The sequence below is a fragment of the Oryx dammah genome, unplaced genomic scaffold, assembly GCF_014754425.2.
Source record: "Oryx dammah isolate SB20612 unplaced genomic scaffold, SCBI_Odam_1.1 HiC_scaffold_16, whole genome shotgun sequence".
NCBI classification, from domain to species: domain Eukaryota; kingdom Metazoa; phylum Chordata; class Mammalia; order Artiodactyla; family Bovidae; genus Oryx; species Oryx dammah.
The window spans coordinates 14,232,189-14,254,076 of record NW_024070200.1 but is presented as its reverse complement, the minus strand read 5'-3'; the positions used below and the strand labels follow the sequence as shown (position 1 = coordinate 14,254,076).

The 21,888-nt window shown below is 51.9% G+C and overlaps 1 protein-coding gene across 1 annotated transcript; it reads right to left on the bottom strand.

Annotated features, from left to right (window-relative positions):
- Positions 1–16,726, bottom strand: STRC (stereocilin). The gene is given in 29 exon segments (XM_040256659.1): positions 1–171; positions 340–487; positions 567–664; positions 892–1,040; positions 1,228–1,370; positions 1,979–2,134; positions 2,736–2,905; positions 3,616–3,772; positions 3,966–4,056; positions 4,234–4,430; positions 4,805–4,940; positions 6,795–6,907; positions 7,017–7,140; positions 7,931–7,989; positions 8,273–8,398; positions 8,894–8,959; positions 9,107–9,274; positions 9,413–9,451; positions 9,747–9,929; positions 10,304–10,436; positions 10,695–10,810; positions 10,947–11,133; positions 11,521–11,687; positions 11,859–11,969; positions 12,058–12,120; positions 13,342–14,593; positions 15,526–15,550; positions 15,639–16,465; positions 16,695–16,726. Coding segments are annotated over 29 exon segments (5,325 nt in total). The 3' UTR covers positions 1–82.
- Positions 16,727–21,888: the final 5,162 nt, after the last annotated feature.

Below are 21,888 nucleotides of genomic sequence, written 5' to 3'. Positions count from 1 at the left end.
TTAAATTGCACTTCCATTTGCACTTTATTCGTTTTACTTCAAATGTTTTTCCCAACAAATCTCTTTAACTGCAGAGACAGGCTCATAGCAGACTGCCAAGGAAGCAGATGGTCAATGCCAGGGCCCAGGAGGGTTGTGACCAGTCCTGGAGACCCCAGGCTGTGCTTCGACCTGTAATGAGACAGAGAATGGAAGGAATATCACAACTCTGTTCCCCAGGAGCCACTGATACTTGGAGACTATTTGCCTCTAGACCCCTTCCCTTTCAGATCTCCCTGAGTTAGGGCTCTGATTCTGGGCCAGGAGTTCGGGAGTCAGTCTGTGCAGTTAGGGACTCACCTTCCTGCTCCAGGCTCTCCATCCCCTCATATTGGGCCCATGCAACTGCTCGTCGCTGCTCGGGACTCAGAAAGGCCATTTGCTCGGGAGTGACAGCCACGGCCTGAACACTGGTGAGACCAGATAGCTGGGTGGGGCTGAACACCACCTGGGGATGGGAGCAGGCATCGGGCATCCATTCTGGCCCCCTTCTGTGGTCACTCAGACCCCATCCCATCAGTGCTTACAGCAAATTTAGGAGCAGGGATGACAGAAATGGCCAGAGGGGTAAGGCCCTGGATCTGTCCTCGTAGCAGTGCGGAGAGAGCCAGGTCTGGGATTCCAGCTGTCAAGGCAAGTGGGATGGGCCTCCAGATGTTATCCTACCCTGCCCTTCTCTAACTACTCCCAAAATACTCTTCCTCAGACCTTCCCCGGCATGTCTCTAACCTCTTATCTAGGTGCCTTAGACTCCCACCTTAAGATTTCAGAGAAGTCCTCCACCCAGTCAATTCATGATGTGGACAATGGCCCCTGACACCTAGCCCCAGCAGTGGCCCGGTCTCCCTATACCTGCTATTGTGCCAATTTCAGTGAAGATCTCAGGCCCCCAGTTACTGACTGGGCCAAAGCCACCAGGCAGCACCAGGAGCTGGGCCAGAACCTCCAGTTGCTCTTCAGAACATGGGAGATGGAGGTTGCCCAGGAAGAGAGCTGCTTGGCTGTGGAAGAGTGGGAAGAGAAGGGAGGAGGATTCAGCCACAGCGACAGGGTCCGTGGTCATGAGTTGGTGGTAGCAATGACTTTAAGCAAGATTGCTTCCTCCACGGGGTCACTCCCACTTGATCCTTCCCCAGTGAGCCCACCTTCCCCACAGGACCACAGCCCACACCCTCCTCTATGTGTGACCTAAACTCCCAACTGCTGATATGCTGTAGTTCCTCAGGCCGAAGTCCACAGAGTGCGTAGCCCAGTGCAGTCAGGTGGAGGAAATCCAGGTGGCTCACGTGTCGACCACTCTGCCGCAGGAAACTGGAGACCAGCACCCGGAGCTGGAGTTGGGGTGGAGGTCACAGGACAAGGAGAAAAGTCATGAGGAATTCATGGATGGGGAACTAGCTGCTTAGGGAAGGGACAAGAGCTACTGGATTTTTCTATTAGTAAGACCTGAAGAGCCAATGCTGTGCTGTGCTGTGCTTAAGTCGCCCAGTCGTGTCCGACTTTTTGCGACCCCACGGACGGTAGCCCTCCAGGCTTCTCTGTCCACGGGGATTCTCCAGGCAAGAATACTGGAGTGGGTTGCCATGCCCTCCTCCAGGGGATCTTCCCCACCCAGGGACTGAACCCAGGTCTCCTGCACTGCAAGCAGATTCTTCACCATCTGAGCCACCAGGGTAGCTCAGAGAGCCAACAACCATGGGGAAGTTTGAGGATCAAATAAAAGAGGACAGGAAAATAGGAGGCCAAAGGGAAAGGAGGCAGGAGGAAGTATTATGTGTCCAGGGCCTCAGTGAATAAATCACTGCTCTAACTTCCTACTAGTATGGAGTTTTAAGAAAAGATAGAAAGCATGGCCAGGTATGGTCACAAGACAGAAATTCCTTGGGCTTTAGATGGCCTGGAGGCATTCGGAAGGTGGTAGAGAGGAGGAAGATGTTACCTGGCTGGAGCTCCAGCCATCTATCTGCCCCAGGGTGCTCAGCACACCCCAGTCCACCAGGCTCAGCTCCTGGAGTTCCCGCTCTCCTAGACCTATTAAAAGCCGACCCAGCTGCAGGATCTGCTCAGGACGGAATCCCCGGGGGGGACCCCACAACTGGAGAAAGAGAGGAATGGTGTGAATGGGAAAAGCACGGAATTAGGAGTCAGAATGCCGAGGGTCAGTCTTCCCTCCGACCTGAACTGTGTAACTCGAAGCAAATCCCTTGCTTTCTCTGGGTCTTTAGTTTCTTCAACCGTAAAATGAGAGGATTGGATGAAGGTTCCTCTGACTAAGGTGTTATTGAAAGACTCTAGAGTCTCAGTAGGAAAGAACAGCAGATTCTAGTCCACGAGTTCCAATGTGCACCAGCCATGGGGTGGGGGTAGCAGGGGCAAGATACAGATGCCCAGACCTGATCCTCAGAGAATCTTTCTTCAGTAAGCCTACAATGGGATCCTCAAACATTTCAAACACCTGCTCCCCAGATGATTCTTTTTAATAATTTTTTCCCCAGATGATTTTGATACCTGCTAAAGCTTCCTGTCCTCAGTATCCATCCCCTCTGACTTCCTACTCAGGATCCAAACCCTCTAATTCTTTTATGTCCTATGTCCCCCCTCTCTCATGCAGCTATCCGTTTCTATGTGTCCCATCCCACACCCAACCAGCTTCCTATGTTCAACCTCCAACCCTGACTGGACTCTCCATCACTAACCTGTTTTGCCTTTCCCATTGCTGCCCGGAGTTCCTCAGGCCCAAGTCCTGGGTCTCCTGCAAATAGTGCGAGGCAGTCCTCAAAGTCCAAGAGCTCCATCTCTGCGATCTGGGTTGCAGACCAGGCTGACGGGAATGTCCCTCGTACATCTGCACAGTTTGGCACAGGTTCTAAAGGAGGAAGGCAGGGTCAGGCGGTCAGTGCAGTAGTAAAGCATGCCCAGAGTGGTCAGGTCCAGGGGCATGAAGGCTGGGGGCCATGGTGGATGTGGGCCTCCTCTCAAAAAAAAAAAAAATCCCAGAGAGATATCTGTAGATGGAACAACCCATCCAACCTTTAAAGAACAGGCTAATATGGGCAGTATGGCTCAAGGGATTACTGTAGTGTGAGATTCATAGGACTCAAAGATATTAGAACAGGTGACTGGAGAGGACGAGCCCCTCATTGTATAGATGGAAGATTGAAGGGCTTGCCCAGGGACTGAGTGGCTGATCTAGGTTGAAACCCAGGTTCCTAGCCCCAGTGTCACCTTCCTCCATCCTAAGCATTTTCCCAGCAGAGAGCGCCACACTTATCCAAGCCTAGAGCTGAGTCAGCTGTTAACAGGGCTAAGAGAGCAGGGAAAGGGGAGTCCTGGGCTAAAAATTTAATGAGTGATAAATTCACAGAGGTATAGAACCCTACAACTGGAAGAGTCTTTGAAGATTATCCCTCACTGCTCTGGGCTTTATAGATTAGAAAACCCCAGCCTGGAGTGACGCTGTACAAATCTGCTGAAAGCAGTCTGATTGCATGGTTGAATACTTCCTGTACCCCTTGCGTGGTTGAATACTTCTTCTTGTACCCCTTGCTGGAAGTATGGGCATCCGGGCCGTCTCACCCGGGAGGTTCTCTGCAGCAGGCCGCACAAGCCCAGCTACCAGTGCTGCTTTCTTGGGAGCGAGCTGTGGCCCCGCACACAGCTGTCCAGCTCTGCTCTGATCCCAGCTCTGCTGCTTCTCGAGGAGTCGCTCCAGGGTCTCTGGGCCCAAGGCCTCCTGGGAGAGAAGGTGGAGGGAGGGTGGGCAGAGCCAGGCACGTCAGGAGCAGCTGCTACAGCTGTAATTCCAAAATCCTGCCTCTTTTCAGCAGCCTCCCCCAGATTTGGGCTTCACATCCTTTGCCTTCAACTTCCTTGGCCTTAGCGCCCCCCTGAACTAGCTCCCCAGCCCCCTCTCTGCTCTCACTCACCCTGGGGATCAAGGAAATAGCCTCGGGAGACAGAGTGAATACTAGGCGTCCTGCTTGCTCGACTTCATCCTGGCTCCATAACTCTGGTTTCCTGGGGGACAGAAAGATCAGGATGCTGAATAGACTGTGAGGAAGAGGAAAGGCACGCGGAGACAGGGGACTCAGGGCTCCAGGGGCTTCTGGCATAATAAATGGGCTGCCACTGAGGAGGGTGGTTGAGAGGGTGGGTGAGGATGAGTTAGAATCTGGACTTCCCGGAGGCCCATACCCAAGAACAGGCTCCTGCAGCAGCAGCCGTCCCAGCTCTGTGGCAAACGGCCCTCCGAGGCAGAAGCCTTGCAGCTGACTGAGGTGGGCCAGCAGGAACTGCAGGGGAATCCGCCGCGTGCTCTCTATGCCCAGGAATCCAACCAGGGGCCCCAAGGTCTCCAGCACTTCCCTTGACACTGTTGTCTCCTTTGGGGCCTGGAGGGGGATCAGACCTTGGGACGACACACCTCTGACTCAGAGGACCAGTCTCTTTGATCAAGACACAAAGACGTGGTCTCCCTCTAGCCCCTGATCCAAGATCCTATGAAGCTTATTGCCACTGTCCACTTCTCTAAACTATGAGCCCAAACAGGAGTGGGTGGAAAGATTGGGAGGTGGAATCTAAGGAATTTTTAATACTCCAAGGGATATGGACAAGAAACATGAAGCAGACCATCCGTGAATGGAACCCAAAGGTAGACCTAGGGCCCTGCAGCAAACATTTGAGTCTGGGCCTAGAAGACAGAGCATTGTCTGAGTGGTGACAAAGGCCCAGGCCACTGTTCTGAGTCTGGTGGGGGGACTCTTACCAGGTTTTGTAGTGCCCGCTCTGCCAGGGCCGCCCGGTGGAGTGGGGTCAGGGCCAGCAGCTGCTCTGGAGCGCCTCGTACCAGTTCCACCACTAACATGATGGATTCATTGGACAGTCTATCCATCAACTGGACTCTGTAGCAATTTGACAACAGGAGGACTTGGAATTGACCCAAGTTGAGAAGGGAACCACAGAATGCCCCATTCCCCAGACAAGAGGTAACACCAGACCAAATCCTGTGGCCCTGGATAGGAACTGATATTTAACAGACCCAGATCCAATTTCCACCTCAGTGCTTACAGGGAGAGAACAATGGGAGAGACTTATTTCCAGTCTTCTTGAGAAGAATGACGAACAATCCTACCTCATCTAATAGAATAAAAAAGCCCAGATGTTAAATATCATTAAATCCTCTCCCCCATTTTATGGATTAAAAAATAGGTTCATATGGACTTTCCTAGTGGTCCAGTGGTTAAGAATCCACCTTGTGATGCAGAGGACATGAGTGTGATCTCTGATTGAGGAACTAAGATAATGCCACAGAGCAACTACTGAGCTCGTGTGCTCTGGAGCCTGAGAATGACAACTAGAGAGTCCGTGTACCACAAAGAAAGATTCCACTTGACCCAGTGAAGATCTTGAGTGCTGCAACTAAGAACCAACACAGCCAAATTAATTAATTAATTAGAAAAGAAGAATCCACCTTCCAATGAAGGGGTTCAATCCCTGGTCAGGGAACTAAGATCCCACAGGCCACGAGCTGAAATGAGGACCCAGCACAGTGAAAAAAAATCTTCTTTAATTTAAAATAAATAAATAAAATAAAAAATTAAAACAGATTCCCAGAGAGGGGTCTTGCTCTCAATTCCTATTTCCCACAGGACCACCCTTCCTCTAATTATTGTGAGAAGATCCCCTCTGATTTGTATAGTACTATACAGTTGACCCTGGAGGAGGGCATGGCAACCCATTTCAGCATTCTTGCCTGGAGAATCCAATGGACAAAGGAGCCTGGCAGGCTATACAGTCCATGGGGTCACAAGAGTAGGACATGACTTATTGACTAAACCACCATCACCACCAAGAGGTAATTTCCTCATCTCTCTTTCACAGACAGATTTGAATGGCATTTTTAAAAAGCCTTTTTGCAGAAAAATCAGAGTGATACTCTATACTCTACCTAAGGTTGCCAAGTCTGGAACTGGGCCAAGTAGTACAAAAGCCTAAATCTGTGGAAAGACCTTTAAAAATGTAAGGATAGAGTCAGCTTCTTCCCAGAAAGACTGACTGGAGTCAGCCTTTTCCTTCTCTGATTTACATTTCAGTTGGCAATGGGGTGGGGATGGAGATGATATGGGGGAAAAAAGCCTGTGAGTTAGATACTCATAAACTCCAAGTCTCTAGTTTAGGAGGAGCCTTGGAGAAGGAAATGGCAACCCACTCCAGTATTCTTGCCTGGAGAATCCCATGGACTGAGGAGCTTGGTGGGCTACAGTCCACGGGTAGCAAAGAGTCTGACACGACTGAGTGACCTCACTTTCACTTTCACTTTCACACATGCTTCATTCATTTTCCCTTTACCTACTCCTCTGAACATACTGAGAACACAGTGCCCTAAGGAGACCACAGTCCTGTGGGGGCAGGATTGAACCATTACTTCCCTCATTTTATATATTTAATTTTAATTACTTTTTTGGGCTACCCCACACAGCTTGTGGGATCTCATTTCCCCAGCCAAGGACTGAACCCAGCCCATGACAATAAAAGCCCAGAATCCTAACCACTAAGCCACCAGGGAACTCTCACTTCCCTCATTTTACATATTCTACCACTATTAATAGGGCCTAGGTTATATTAAGACTGCTTGGCAGGTCACTGCACAATATTGCCACCTTCAGCTGGCCCCATTTTGGGGGTCTTGTTGGGGGCAGATCTTCCACCCCAGGCTGAGCCTCCTGAGAATCCAGTATCTCCAGTTGTAGCCTTACGGTAAGTCCAGGAGGAGCTTGGTGTCCAGCCCACTCAGCTCTGGCCCCAGGGTTGCCAGCTCTGGCTCTGGCATTGCCATCCTCCGCTGTATCTCTGCCCAGATACAGGTCCTCTGTGGAGCAGGGTAGGGAGGCAGGTTCAGGACAGAGGTGAACAGCGATGGTTCTCTACCTGGGGTTCCTGCCTCCCTGCTCCCACTAATGCCCAAGCACCCGTCTCACCAGGCTCCCTCGGACCCCAGTGGGCAGTTGATAGATCATGTGTACCACTTCAAGGAAGTCTGCCATCCAGTTGATCTGCTGCAGAAACTCACAGGACATGCCCCCTGCCAGTGTACCCAGAGCCCTGTAGGTGTGTGAGTAGGTACATGCTCATTCAACACATGCTACAGCCTGTCTGCTCCTTATACCAACATTCTCAACACAAGGACAGATGCTCATTTACGGTAATTTGCAGTTTGAGAAATATCTTTTCCATAGATATTCTCATTGGTCTCCCACACCATTATTGTTTATTAGAGAAGAAAATAAAGATTTACAGAGGTCAAGTGACAGTCCAGTATCATCCTACTAGAAATGTGGTCAACTGAGGCTAGAACCACATCTTCAGAAGCCCATGGGTTTTTTGCTGGGGGTGGAGGTAAGGTGATCCTTGCTCCTGTTAATTCCTGCTTGGTCAGTGGCTCTGAGGGGTTAATTAGCAAATATCTATCAGAAGCTTACACTTGGCCAGGCACTGGCACTGTGTTAGGTACCTTATATGCCTTATCTTGTTTAATCTTTACAACTACTTATGAGGTAGGTACCATTTCAATACTTATTCTAAAGAAGGAGAAAATGAGGCTTAGAGAGGTTGAACGTCTTGCTCAAGATCACAAAGAGGAGACAGGGATAGGACCTGAATCTGAGTCTTCTCAAAATCCCTGAGATCCACTCAGGATGGATGCTGTGCTCTAGAAGAGCAGGAGGGTCAGGAGAAGAGGAACCAGGAGAAGACCCATAGGCTGACCTACAGGTCACTGATCCTCATACACCTCCCACCCCCACCCCCGCATATCACATGGTGCCTGGCACACCGTAAGCGCTCAAAAAAATGTTAGTTGGATTAAACTCACAGCTCATTACAAGTTACTCACTGCAGATTCCTGAGGGTCAGGTTAGTGGGCACTTGCATCTTCTCCCAGAGAAACTGTGCCTACAAGAGAAAGAAAGAGGAGCCGCTTCCCAGCAGAGATATTGCCCAGGAACCTAGGATGCCTTGGACCCAGGGCTGCCACTCCACCCTGTGAGTCCCACCAGCCTCCTACTCTCCCCAGTGCCCACTCCATGGGAAAGAGAGACAAATGGGGGGAAAGGGGAGGAGGGAAAAGCATCCTAAGGGCTGCTGGGAGTAAGGTGCCCAATCTAGGGCTGAGGGATGGGTAAAGGAGGTGGAAAATGTTGAGAGAAGGGAGTTCTAGGCTAGTGGAAAGAATCACCTGCTGCTCAGACCAGGGCAGCTCCCGATAGCGCCTTCGGTCTGCCAGCAGAGCAGCAGAGTCCAGCTGTAGCAGCTTTAGTGGGAGCAGGGGCAGCAGGCAGTCTGGCCAGGTGGTGGGGATAGGCTGGTGGAGGGGTAAAGTGTAGCAGTGTAGTGATAGGTGAGAGCGTCTGGACTCAGGCCTCAGGGAAGAAGGGGATCTACAGTGGCAGGAGGGGACCTGAAACTAGGAGAAGGGTGGAGTGCCAGGTGCCACCCTCGCAGGGCACACTACAGAGCCCTCGTGGCTGTGGTCAAGGGCCCCTGCCGTCCAGGCACCTGACGGACTAAACTCCCTTAGTCGCTCTGAGCCTCGGACTCTTTGTCTGAAAGCAGGGTGACTGCCCTGGAGGATTCCTCAGACCCTTGGGGCTTTGACGTTCTAGGACATTATGCCATCCTGCTTTGGGACTGGGAGAGCTGCTAAGGTCTTAGAGGACACAGAGCTAATGTAGACACTCGGGCCACTTGCAGGGGGAGAATGTGAGGCAGTGCCAGCTGTGTGAGACAGCCCTGGGATGGGGAGAGGAGCTTAGCTGGCAGACACCACACACACACACTCACACACACACACATGTACCTGTCCGGGGATGCACACAGCTGCACCGGCTCCTGCTGCACCCGTATTTTTAACACCATCTTTCACCTGCATGAGAATTGTCTGTGTGTGTGTGTGTGTGTGTGTATGTAAAAGGTGGGGAGGTTTGGGGGTCCTTCCCTGGCCATAGGGAAGGTGACCCCTCCCAACCAGAGCCCTCCTCCGTGGTCGGCTGTCTCCCTGCTGCTCTCGTACCCGGAAGGTCTGCAGCAGCGCCGCGGTCTGGCAGGCTGAGAGGCGTGCCAGCTCAGGGGCCAGGCAGGGACAGGCCCTCAGCAGAACTCGCCTCGGGATGGCCTGGAGCGTCTGGGAGCTGAGGCCTGGAAGCAGAGTGTGCAAGGAGCAGAGCTCCTCCAAGGACAGCTGGGGAGTGAGAGAGACAAGAGGCCTGAAGAAGATGGGCCAGGTCGCAGGGAAGGGGACAATCACAGTGGAGAGAGGCAGCAGGGGTGAGAGGGAGCCAGGGAGGGGGTACGGAGAGCTCCAGTTGCTGCCACTCACGTCATGCCTCGGGAGGAGCCGTCCAAGCAGCAGGACAGCCTAAGGCGGGAGGGGACAGGAAAAAACAGCGCTGAGGCCCTGGCAGCTGGGTCCTGAACAGGTCCCTAGGGCCCGACCTCCCAAACTCCCAGCTCCTCCTCCACCACTCCTGTGACCAGCCCGGCTCTGGGCTCTTCATCTGAGGAAGAGGGATGAGGACGTTCTTCTTGGGACAGAGGAAAAGGAGGCTTGGGGGGGTGGGGTGGGGTCAGGTTAACAGCATCCTTGAATGTAATTGTCTTGACTGAGGTACCGGGGGACGGAAGATGGAAGCCAGGGAGTGGGATAGGCCCACCTGGGCAGGGGTGACCCTGGCTCCTCGAAGGGCGGGAAGCATGGCCCTCAGCTGCGGCTCTGACAGCTCCTGCAGGAAGCGGAGCCCCAGTTGAGGGAAGAGAGGAGCCCAGACCCGGAGCTCCCGGGGGCTCAGCACTGCTCCTCCAGAGGAGCGCAGTACACCCAGAAGTTCATAAGCTACCTGTAACCAAAGAAGGTTTGGGTCTGAAGAGAAAAGACAGGCAAATTTAAAGCCTCCTCTCTAATCCCACATCTGGATATTCCAGGGCCTGGGCTGTGGCTCGGAACCAGGGATAGGACAGGAGCAGATTGGGCTCAAGTCATCAAAGGAAATGCTGGAGATGTCGTGGACCAGATGGAGTAGAGTCAGAAAGAGGTGGTAACAGGTATGCGTGGCCAAGGAGTAAGGAGATTAAGAATGAAGGTGGATGCGGTGGGATGAGGGCTGGCTCCAACTGTGCTCCAGCTTGGCTGAGGTGCCTGGGCACATCCTCCACACAGGCCACCCACCACGGGAAGCCTGGAGTTCTTGAGGGCCTGGGCCAAGGGGCTCACCCGTCCTTGTGGGCTGAGGGTCCCGTTGGCTGCACATTCCAGCAGCCCCCGTTCTACCGGCCCCATTGGATCGTTCAGGGGAACCAGGCTCTGCAGCTCCTCAGGGGTCAGGAAACAGGCGAGGGGCCCCAGCCTGAGGAGGGCATGAAGCTGGCCTTCACGTGGTCACTGAGGCTGCTACTAAGGCAGGGACTGTGTGGGTACAGGGAACAGCACTCTGACCACTAAACTAGGAAACATAGGTGCCACAAACAGGCCTCTCGCAGGGCCCTGTGATGCCCCAGGGCCACGCTTCCTCTATTGCCCCTTCCCTCCTGGGACCCCAGCTGTCCTGGAAGCTGCACCTGCCTCTCCGCCGCTCTGGCCGTGATTGCTGGCCAGAGGCACTCACCTGCGCACCTGCTCCTCTCCATCCTGGACACTCTGGTTCACCAGGCTGCGCAGCACGTGTCGGGCGTGTCCTGGCCCAAGACCTGCCGCTGGCCAGCTGTCCTCCAGGGCCTGGATCTCAGGTGGGAAAGGTCAGCTCATGTTGGGATCACTGTGGGACACTTGTGGGGAGGGGCTCACTAGGAGACAGGTCACTGATGCCATCCCACCTGGCCGAAAGCTTGCTAGTCAAATAAATGAATCGTTCTCATACCTGGTGAGGACTGAGCTGCAGAAAGTTCTCCAGAGGGAGATGGGGGAGCAGGGGCAGCGCTGCCCAGAGCAGTTCCTGGGGCCAGGCGGGCACTTCCCCAAACAGCTCAGGGGCCAGCAGTCGCCTTGCCAGAGCCTCCTTCTGTTCAGGCCTCATTCCGGGGCTGTAATCCCGGATGGCGGCCAGGCTGGGGAGAGAGTGGGTCTCACCCCTTCGCCCTGTCCCCTGGCTCTGTGCAGCCCCACTGTCATGGACAAGAAGGACTCCCTAGTTTTAATAGAAGGGGCTGTTCTGGGTGTGTGGGCTTCCCTGGTGGCTCAGCTGGTAAAGAATCTGCCTGCAATGCCGGAGACCTGGGGTCAATCTCTGGGTTGGGAAGGTCTCCTGGAGAAGGGAATGGCAACCCACTCCAGTATTCTTGCCTGGAGAATCCCCATGGATAGAGGAGCCTGGTGGGCTTAAAGTCCATGGGGTTGCAAAAACTTGGACATGACTGAGTGACGAAGCATAGCATAGCTCTGGGTGGGTGGGGTTGACCCTGACAGGATCGGGACGAGTAGTACAGAGTCCTTACACACTGTCATTGGCCAACAGGGATGGTGGGAAGCGCATCAGGTCAGAGACAGCCAAGAAGGGGATGAGTGGTGAGAGGTCAATGAAGAGCTGGGAGGTGAGGCGTGGGTACCGCTGCAGCAGCAAGGCTGTCAGGCGACCCAGGGCCTGCTCCTCAGATGGTGGCACCTGTGGGAGCACAGGAACAGATGCCAGCTCTGGAGATGCCCACTCTCCTGGCCCCGGCCCCTCTTCCGTTCCTCATTCTGCTGGAGCAAGCCTGCTGCCTGCCTGGTTCCAGTGTTCTTGATGCCTAGACCTCCCCCGCCACCCTTGTCCCCCCTCTCCCTCCATGCCCACCTGCAGCTGAGCCCAGGAGCGGTGCATGAGCGTCAGGAAGCCCTGAGCAGCCTCCCTTTCTGCTGAAAGCACCAGCTGCTGGAGGTTTTCTGGCGGCATGTGCAGGTATGCCTGGGCACAGGAGGTCATGGTGGTTATGGATGGCCTCACTGGGCACGGATCACCCAGCCCGCCCACACACCCTGCCCCCATCTATTACCTGCACTAGAATCTGCAGGGCCCAAACACTCTTCTCTCTCTGCAGCAGATCCCACAGCACGGGCTGGTGGGGAGACAGACAAGATGCCAGGAGAGTTGTCCCCTCTGTCCCTCCCACAGCTTCCCCAGGTCCACTCACTAGGATGCTTGTTCTTCTTCTGAAGCTGTGTGTGTGTCTCCTTTAGGTCAGGGACCACATTCTCTAACTTCTTCTATAGCCTTTGCCATAGCTGGCTCAGTAAATATTTGGAGATATGAACCAAATTTGGAGGAGGGCATGGCAACCCACTCCAGGATTCTTACCTGGAGAATGCTATGGACAGAGGAGCCTGGAGGGCTACAGTCCATAGAGTCGAAAAGAGCCAGACAGGACTGAAGCGACTTACCACGCATGCACATGAACCAAATTATTACATTTCACTGGTCCCAGGAACTGAGAAAGGTGGGCCCTACCATGGAGTAAGGATTCTTTACATTCCCTACAGCATCTAGCAAAGTGCTTTACACATAACGGGAAGTCAATGAATGAACTATGGTGTTCACATATTCCAGCCCCTTCACTCTACAGAGAAGAAAACAAAGCCCACAAAAATCAAAGTAAATTGGCTAAGACCACGCCTGTGGTATAGTCAAACCTAAAACTTCTGATCTGCAGTCACTCTGAATTTTTCTCATTTCTGCCTTATCTTCCCATATTTTGTCAGTTTCCAATTCTCACTCTCTAGGGACAGAATTAGAGCCCTCTAACTTGATCCCTTTCCTTTCTGAAGCAGAAAGGAGGTAAATCAAAGAGTCAGGAAGAATAATAAGATAACATTTATTATATATTGTTTGTATATCATATACCAGCACTAAGCCCACGGCCGGTGTCATCTGATGTAATCCTTACAGCCACCCTAAAAAGAGTGGCACCATTATTTTCCACTGTTTGTTTTTTCTTTTTTTTCTTTCTGAGACTCTTTTTTGGCCGTGCCACATGAATGTGGGATCTTAGTTTTCCAACAAGAGGTTGAGCCGGTGCCATTGGAATGGAAGTGTGGAGTCTTAACCACTGGACGGTCAGTAAAGTATCCCTACCATTCATTTATAAATGACAAAAGTATTTTTCCGAGAGGCTGAAAACTTGTCCAGGGTTGATCACAGAACTAAGATGTGAACCCAAGCTTGGATGACTCAGACCTGCGGGCTTAACCACTGCACTGCTGTCTCTCAGTGAGATCATAGAGAATTCCCGTGGAGACCCTTCCCTCTGCTCCAGGAACTTTCACCTTGGCAAATCACTCACGCTGAAGCAGGCCAGAAGCTCCATCTTGCTTAAAGTGGGGCTGGAGGTGTCAGTGGGGTCAAAGCCTGGGGTTGGCTGCTCCTCCTGTTCCAGGAACTCCCCGACCGTCCGCAGCACACTGCGCCGGCCCTCTGGGTGGAAGGCATCCCAGAAGGAGCAGTTGTCTGGGAGACTGGAGAGCATCAGGGCCTGACCCAGCATTCCCTGGGCCTCGTTCCCTCCGGCCCCCGGCCCCAGGAGGAAGGTCAGCAGGCGCAGGAGATAGTGTAGGCGTGTGGGGTGGGCAAGGGCTGGCACGGAGGACTGACAGCGTGGCAGCTGGGACAGCATGCCAAGCAGGAAGGGGCCCGGGGCCAGGCAGAGTGGGGACGGTCCCAGCGGTGGCAGAGAGGGCAGAAGAGGGCCCAGTAACCCCTCCAGGAAGCAGGTGTCATTTCCCCCACGACTTATCCGGCACTGGCCGGCTAGCCAAGGCCAGGAGGGCACCAGGGCCTCGTACATGGTGTCATTGGCACAGACCATCAGCAGGAAGCTGCCCCCATCTGGGCAGCGTTCTCCACACGGTCCAATGTAGCAAGGCGGGAAGGCTGTGACATCCGGGGTGGGGCCCTGGCACACGTGCTGAACCCAAGCCTGGTTGCTGGGGGGCACAGCCTGCAGACTTGCCTCCCCACAGAGCCGCTCGGCCCACAGAGTCTCATTCTCCAAGAAGCAGCCCCAGAAGATCTCTGGGGTCAGAGGGACGGGGGGCAGGCCTTCAGGGCAGCTGGTGGGGGGTGGGAGCAGGCCGGCACAGAGCCGCTTTACCAGGCGGCGGTTGGGGCCCGAGAGGGTGGAAAAGGAGAGGTTGCCACAGATGGCATCTAGGAACTGCTCAGGAAACTGGTCGTGGCAGGCCTGGAGCCAGCCTTGGGCACCCGGCGCCCATGAGACTGCATACCACACAGCTGTCTGGCAGATGGCAGCGGTGCTGGGAGGGGGCTGAGGGGTGACAGGCTTGGCATGCTGGCAGAGCAAATGGATGGAGAAGTTGGAGATGCTGTAGGGTGGTGCCGGGCCTGAGAGGTTCTCACAGAGGGCCTCCACAGAGATGGCCCGCCGCTGGCGAGGGCTGATGTGGGCTGAGGGCTGGGAAGTCCTAGGCAGAGGCACCCCCGTGCTCAGGCAGTGGAGGAGGGCAGGGGGCGGGGGTGGCGATCCAGACAGAAAGCCCAGTGCCCGGACATCCCAGGAGAGGTTGTGCCGGATGCCCCTGGGAGCAGAGGGAGGAGCGGGCAAGCAGCTGGTCAGTTTACATTTTCTCCACTTGAGGTTTCTGGCCCTGGCCCAGAGCCCTGCAGGGAGGGTGACAAGCATAGGCTTTTCCAAAAGTGAGGTCCCTGGGAGTGACGGTGTTACTGGTTTAAATGTTGGGATGGGGGAGGGGAGAGAGATCTGTCCCGCCAAGGCACAAAGTCACCCGGAGTTGCCCAGCCAGAGCCCCTTCTGTCCACCTGGCCCCCTTCTTTCTCCTTTCTGCACACGCTTTTAGGTAGCTTAAATAAAACCTTTGGCTGGCCTCAGATCAGGGCATCTGCCCAGCGACTGAATATGGCCCCCTGTGCTCTGGTACTGCTGTACCCAAACAGTAAGGGGTGGAGGAATCAAACCTTGTCCTCTCTTCCCATACTCTATCTTTATTAGTTAACATTTATCAAGCACTATGTGCCAGGCACGGGCTTCCCAGGTGGCGCTAATGGTAAAGAACATGCCTGCCAATGCAGGAGACATAAGAGATGCGGTTCGATCCCTGTGTCGGGAAGATCCCCGGAGGAGGGCATGGTAACCCACTCCAGGATCCTTGCCTGGAGAATCCCATGGACAGAGGAGCCTGGCGGGCTATGGTCCATAGGGTCACAAAGAGTCGGACGTGACTGAAGCACCTTGGCATGCACGCACTTCTTCTAGGTGGTTGACACATACAGTATCAACTCATTTAATCCCTTGCGAAAACTCCGAGGCAGTTAATATTACCCACAGTTCATGAGCGAGGAAACTGAGGCATAGAACGATACTCTAATCTGCCCAAGGTCACATGGCTAGGAGGAGGTGAAGCTGGGGCGCCAACCACCAACAGTCACCCTCCCAGACCACTAAACCACATTCCCAGGTCCCACCCCTCAGAGCTCTTCTCTCCTTACTCACCACAAGAGCAGCTGCTGCAGGTTGCCTAGGAGGGAAAGGGAAAGGACGAGGACTAACCTAGCTCAACCTTGCTGGCCCTGCCGCAGCCCAGCCCTGGACCTGGCGGCACTCACCTCCCTGGCAGTGCCCACTGGCATCAGGCTCTGGCTGCCCCAGAATGGAAAAGACCTCATCCTGCAGGGAGTCAGTGATGCGCAGCAGCCCCTCCTGGAAAGTGGCATAAAGGGGGGCCCCCACTGTGCGCAGCAGACCCCCCCAAAGAGCCTCCTCAGAGCCCAGCTCCCCCACTGGGACAAGCAAACCCAGCAGACCCTGCAAGAGGTGGGGGGCTGGCTCCCTCCCATCGAGGCCCGTGGCATTGGCGGGCTCCACGCTGGGCTGCACCCGCACCAGGGCCTGCCAGCGCGTGCCCTCTAATAGCAGCAGCAGAGAAGGCAACCAGTCAGCCGCCAGAACGCAGTCAGAGGGCCCATCACGGGTGCAGGGGGGCCGGGTTGGGGTAGGGGGTCCCCCGGGAACTAAGGCTCCCAGCAGCACCTCTGCAAGTCCACTCAGCACACCTGCCTGGTGCCCCAGGAAGTCCCGGGGGGTCTGCTCCTGTCCCAGCAGGGCCAGCACGTCCCCTAGCAGCCCTAGCATTGGCTCCCAGTCCGGGCTGCCCCTCAGCGTCACTAAGAAATCGTGGAGCCGGAGGGCAGGGGGCTGGAGAGGTGGGGGCTCTCCCACCGGTCCCTCCCCCATTCTCCCAGGCTCAAAGGAAGAAGAAATGTTGGCCAAGAAGGCAGAGAACCGTGAGTGGCTGAGGGAGCCCTGGGGAGCCTGGTCCAGAGCAGAGAGCGCTGACTTCAGGAGGGAGAGACCTGAGTCCAGGGACTGAGACCCAGTAGGGACCAGAGTCACTGTAAGGAAAGAAACCAGAAATCACCATGGAGGGAAAAGCCTGGGACCCAAATTCAGCCCTGGCCTGGAGCCCAGTCCCTGCCTGGATGAGTTGCAAAAGATGGTGAGCTGAGTCCCTTTCAACAACCCACATTAAGTCTTGGCCTGGTTTCTTAACCTTCATTTATTTTTTTCTCTAACCAGTTAATCTCTGCATTCTTAAGTCTCTTTCCAGCAACCATCCCCATCATGCCCAGCCCAGCTCACTGTCCCCCTCACCTGCACAGGACAGCAGCAGCAGGGGCTGGAGGCTCAGAGCCATGTTTCCAGAAGAGTGCAGGTACTAGAGGTGAGTTCTGGTTATTCTTACCTTGTGTGGGAGAGCCAGGTGAGGACAGGGCACGGCAGGCAGCCCAAGTCTCCGCTGACACCGTAGTGTGGTCTTTCAGGAAACAATATCTGTAACCTGACAGCAGATTTGTCACCTGAGCCACTGACTACCTGATCCTTTGGCTTCGGAGAAGTAGTGCCCCTGTCAGAGGGACCAGTGATAGCAGATCCCAGGGGACCCTGGGAAGAATCCGAGGATATAGCTTCAGTTAGGAGCCAGGGTGCAGGTAAGAGGAGGCAGACAGAGATGGAGCAGTTCTGGAGATCAGGAATGTAATCTAGAAGGGTCTGCAGAAATATATATAAATAGCATTAAATAAACAATAATATCAGAAATAAAGGGGGGGGAAAAAGGGCCCAAGGGAGCTAAAAAGCAAGTAGAATTCAAGGGAATTGAGGAAGAAAGGGGGCCAGGAGAAAGGATCTGAGCCGTCAGGTGCATATAGGGAAGAGGAAGGAAGACAAATGTCTGGTCCAAGGATGGAATGCTTGGGAAGAGAGGGGCTTTGGATTCAGTACCCAGAGCCACAAAATGTTAAGAGTTGGACATGACTTCAGAGATCACACAGACCAAATCTCTCATGCCATGGATAAGAAAACAGACCCAGAGAGGAGTGACTTGCTCATTCGGTCACTCCAGGGTTTGGATTTGTCCTCTGGCCTTCTTCTGGTGGCCCAGGTGAAAGCCCTTAGAAAATTCTGAGGTGAGATAAGAAAGAAAGAAACCAGGTTCAATTCCTACGCATAGGGGCTACTCCTCACACACACATGTGTATGCACACAGAGAGAGGGAGAAAGAGACACTGCTCTTAGATTAGAGAGATCCATCTCTCTGATCTGGTCAGGGTGAGAAGGCTTGTCTGCCCTCCGTTTATATATCCCCAAGGCCTTCACTTGACACCAACTCTAAAGCGTAATTCAACACCAAGGCTTCACTCAAACCATAGTCTCTTCTTCTTTCCTTAGAACTCTTCTTTATTCTATCGCCCAAACCCTTATGTTCAAATCCATTATTACTGCACCTCTGTCCTAGAAGTTTCACTTAAGACCATAGAATGTTAGAACTGGAAAAGACTTGAGGAATCCTCTGGTAAAAACTTCTCATTTTATGGATGAGGAAACGGCGGCCCAAAGAAACAGAATAACTTGGCCCATGGCAATCAAAGGAGGTGAGGGTGGTGCTGGGATTTTCCAAAATGAGTCAAAAAGTTAGAACCGGTGAAATGATCTATTGCCTCACTGTGCCAATATTTTCTCTTTGCTCATCAAAGTTACCACATCTAGTCTGAAAAACAGGAGAATCAGAGGAAGAAGACGGCCTGGGTTCCCAACAGTTTTCTACTCCTGGTTCCAACCCATCCTGCAATCCACTTAAATTTCTGCCCTTCGTTCTGTAACAACCTTCTTAAAAGAAATTCTCCCTTTTGCTGATAAGGTAGCAAAATATGACTTGACTGGATTCAAATCCTGGCTCCCACAGATACTGGCAGTGTGTCCTGGGCAGTTTCTAAACGTCTCTGTGTCGGTGTTCTTTTCTGCCAAAATAAGAAATACTAGTATGGAGTTGTCATGAGTATTAAATTTGATAAGGCATTTAAAGTATTCAGCACAGTGCCTGGCATTCATGAAAAAAAAAAAAAACTACCTATTATGTGCTAGGCACTGTACAGAATAAACATTCACTAAATGTGACTATTATTATTAGTCTAGCTCAATGTGATTCTTTTATCTGAAGCTACAGAGTCGTAATTAATACAGAAATTGTTACCAAGAGGTAGTGTCTTGAGTGAAAGACCTTTAGAACAAGTATGGAACTAGCTGAGTCAAGCAGAGAAGGGAACAATGAGGACTTCCTCAAACCAGAAGGGGAAATTCTTGGCAGTCCCCCAGATGATGAAGCAGATTAAGCAGTCCTGTTGCTGCCAAGGATTCAGACTATGTGCAAACTGAGGGTGAAGTGCTTAGGGTTTATAGCAAATATGTCAGCCTTGATCAATATAAGCAAGTTACTGCTTATAGTCTGGTAAAAGTTCAACAAAAGCAAGACAAGTTCCAATCCATGGATAAGCAAATGGTAAGAGCAATCCAGAACCAGCAAACTGAAGTGACAGGGGTCCAGAGCAGGAAATTAATCGTGTGTTTTGCTTAAGTGGGTTAGATTGGTGTGGTGATTACTATGCTCTGTGATCTGGCAACTGGAATGGAGATACTCGGGAGAAGCCAAGGGAGCTGAGAGATCTGAAACATCCTCAATTCCCCAAACCAACCACAGGGCGCTTTCTGATTAGAACACAGGCTTCCCTTTGTAAAGCATTTGGGATCTTAGTTCCCCGACCGACCCAGGATTGAGCCTGTGCCCCCACCAGCGGAAGCTCGGCCTCTTAGCCACTGGACTGCAGGGAAGTCCCATTTTCCTCCCTTTCCAGTTTGCCTTTTATAACTGAAATATAGATATATACTACTCACTAAGGACCCAAGCAACCCCCAGATCTCTTGCAGTTAGGTGGAGTCAGGTGATTAGTCTTGGCTAACGGATAGTAAATGACCAAAGAGCTTAAGAGTGAGTGAGTGATGCTGTTGAGGTAACCTGGAAACGACACGTTGAGACAGCAGTGTCATAAGGCCAATTAGCCCCGATTTATCACGCAGCATTTAGAGTCAATTCTTATTTGTGAATTCTGTCTTTGCGGATTCCTCTGCTCACTAAAGTGTATTTGTGACCCCCAAATCAGTATCCGTGGCAGTCTCACAGTCATTTACAGACATGTGCAGAGTGGTGAAAAATCTGAGTCGCTTGATGTGTACACCCCTAGCTGAGGTCAAACAAGGCAGTACTCGCCGGTGCCCACACTACCCTGAATGTGCTTCATCTCGTCTGATCTCGGGAAATAAGCAGGGCCGGGCCTGGTTGGCACTTGGACGGAAACAAGGCAATACTCTACCTTCTTCTCACACTGTAATCTCCTTTTCACCATCTATCGAGTGCCACGATTTTAGTATTTTTGTGCTTTTTGTTAGTAATTTCACTGTTTAAAATGGTTTCCCAGCTTCATGCTCCTAAGCACAGGAAGGCTGTGATGCACCTTTCAAGAAAACATGCATATGATAAACATTGTTCAAGCATGAGTTATAGTACTGTGGAAAGAGGCCAATGCTACTGAATCAACAACATATTATAATTAAGTAAGGTGTCTTTAAACAGAAACACCTTACAAAAAACATGGTACAGGAGGGAAGGGGAGTTTGGGGGAGAATGGATACATGTATATGTATGGCTGAGCCCCTATGATGTCCACCTGAAACTGTTACACGTTACTAATCAGCTATAACTCCAATATAAAATAAAGTTTAAAATAAAAACACCATAGATGAAACAAAGTTATGTATCCATCCATTGATATTTGAAGATGTGAGGGATACTTGGAGATCAAATGGGGAAACTATGGTCCAAAATTAAAGTTATTACAAACCATATGCAAAAAAAATTTTAATTACATCACAACAGTATCTAAATCCTAATTTCTCTTCTAAAATGCTCTTGAGGAACCATTATAGTTACCTGGCATAGAGTTTGAATCTCTTCCTTGACTCAAGGATAGTTATAGATGGACCTCCCTGGTGGCTCAGCTGGTAAAAAATCTGCCTGCAATGTGGGAGACCTGGGTTCAATCCCTGGGTTGGGAAGATCCCCTGGAGAAGGGAAAGCCTACCCACTCCAGTATTCTGGCCTAGAGAATTCCATGGACTGTATTGTTCATGGGGTTACAAAGAGTCCAACACGACTGAGCGACTTTTACTCACTAATAGCAGGGATACTAGGTCAGGGCAAGGATAAAAAGGGAGCTGGAGGAGTAATGGACTCATTGCCAGTGGGGCTTGATCCTTAGGCCCTGAAATATTTTTATTTCATCAGAAAAAAATTTTTTTGGTTGTGCCTGTGGGGCTTGTGAAATGTAGGATCTTAGTTCCGCCCCCAGGGATTGAACCTGGGCCCTTGGCAGTGAGTGTGTGGAGTCCTGACCGCTGAACTGCCAGGGAATTCCCTGAGCAGCATCTTTGAGTAATTTTTCTCAGAGTAGGGTCTGAGGACCAGCAGAATTGGCTTCACTTGTTGACATGTTAGAAAGTACAGAATCTCAGGTCCCATCCTCAGGGCCTATTGAATCAGGTGTTACATACACACATTAAAATTTCAAAAGCACATTATAGCTATATGATGACTGATTCCCCTTCTGGCTTTTTATACCTAACCTTCTTAAATGAATGGCCTGTGCTTACTACCTCATTTTTCTAGCTCCTTCTTTTATATGTAAGTGTATATATATATAATTTATTTATGTATTTGGCTGCACCAGGCCTTAGTTGCAGCATGTGGAATCTCTTAGTTGTGGCATGTGGCATCTACTTCCCTGACCAGAGCTCAAACCTGGGCTCCCTGCTTTGGGAGTGTAGAGTCTTAGCCACTGGACCACCAGGGAAGTCTCCCTCTCAGACTTCTTCCTGGCTCCTCTTTCTCCTCCTATCCTTCAAACGTTCCCGCTTCCCAGGCTTCTGACTCACTTTTCTTCTGTCTGCACTAAATGGAAAGCTTTTGTTATCTCTAATTCTGGTTGATCCCTTTGAGGTTGCTAGGTATACAAGGGCATCTAAAACTGCATCTCTAGCTCTTGGTTCCAAATATTGATGCCGTGTTTCTTACTATACAATTTTATACTTTTCTTTAGGTACCTTTGGTTGTGCTGGCTCTTCATTGCTGCTTGGGCTTTTCTCTAGTTGTGGTGAGTGGGGGCTTCTCTCCAGTGGAGGTGCTCAGGCTTCTCACTGGGGTGACTTCTATTGTAGCAGAACTTGGGCTCCATAGTTGTGGTGCACGGGCCTCACTACTCTGTGGCAAGTGGGCAAGTGGGATCGTCCCAGACCAAGGACTGAACCCATGTCTTCCGCACTGACAGGTGGATTCTTTACCACCGAGCCACCAGGGAAGTCCACTATTACAAGATTTTAAATATAACACTGACGTGTATTTTTCAAACATTTGTGTTTTGTTCCATATTTTATGGGAAATGACTACAATGCTTTTCCTTGAAACATAAT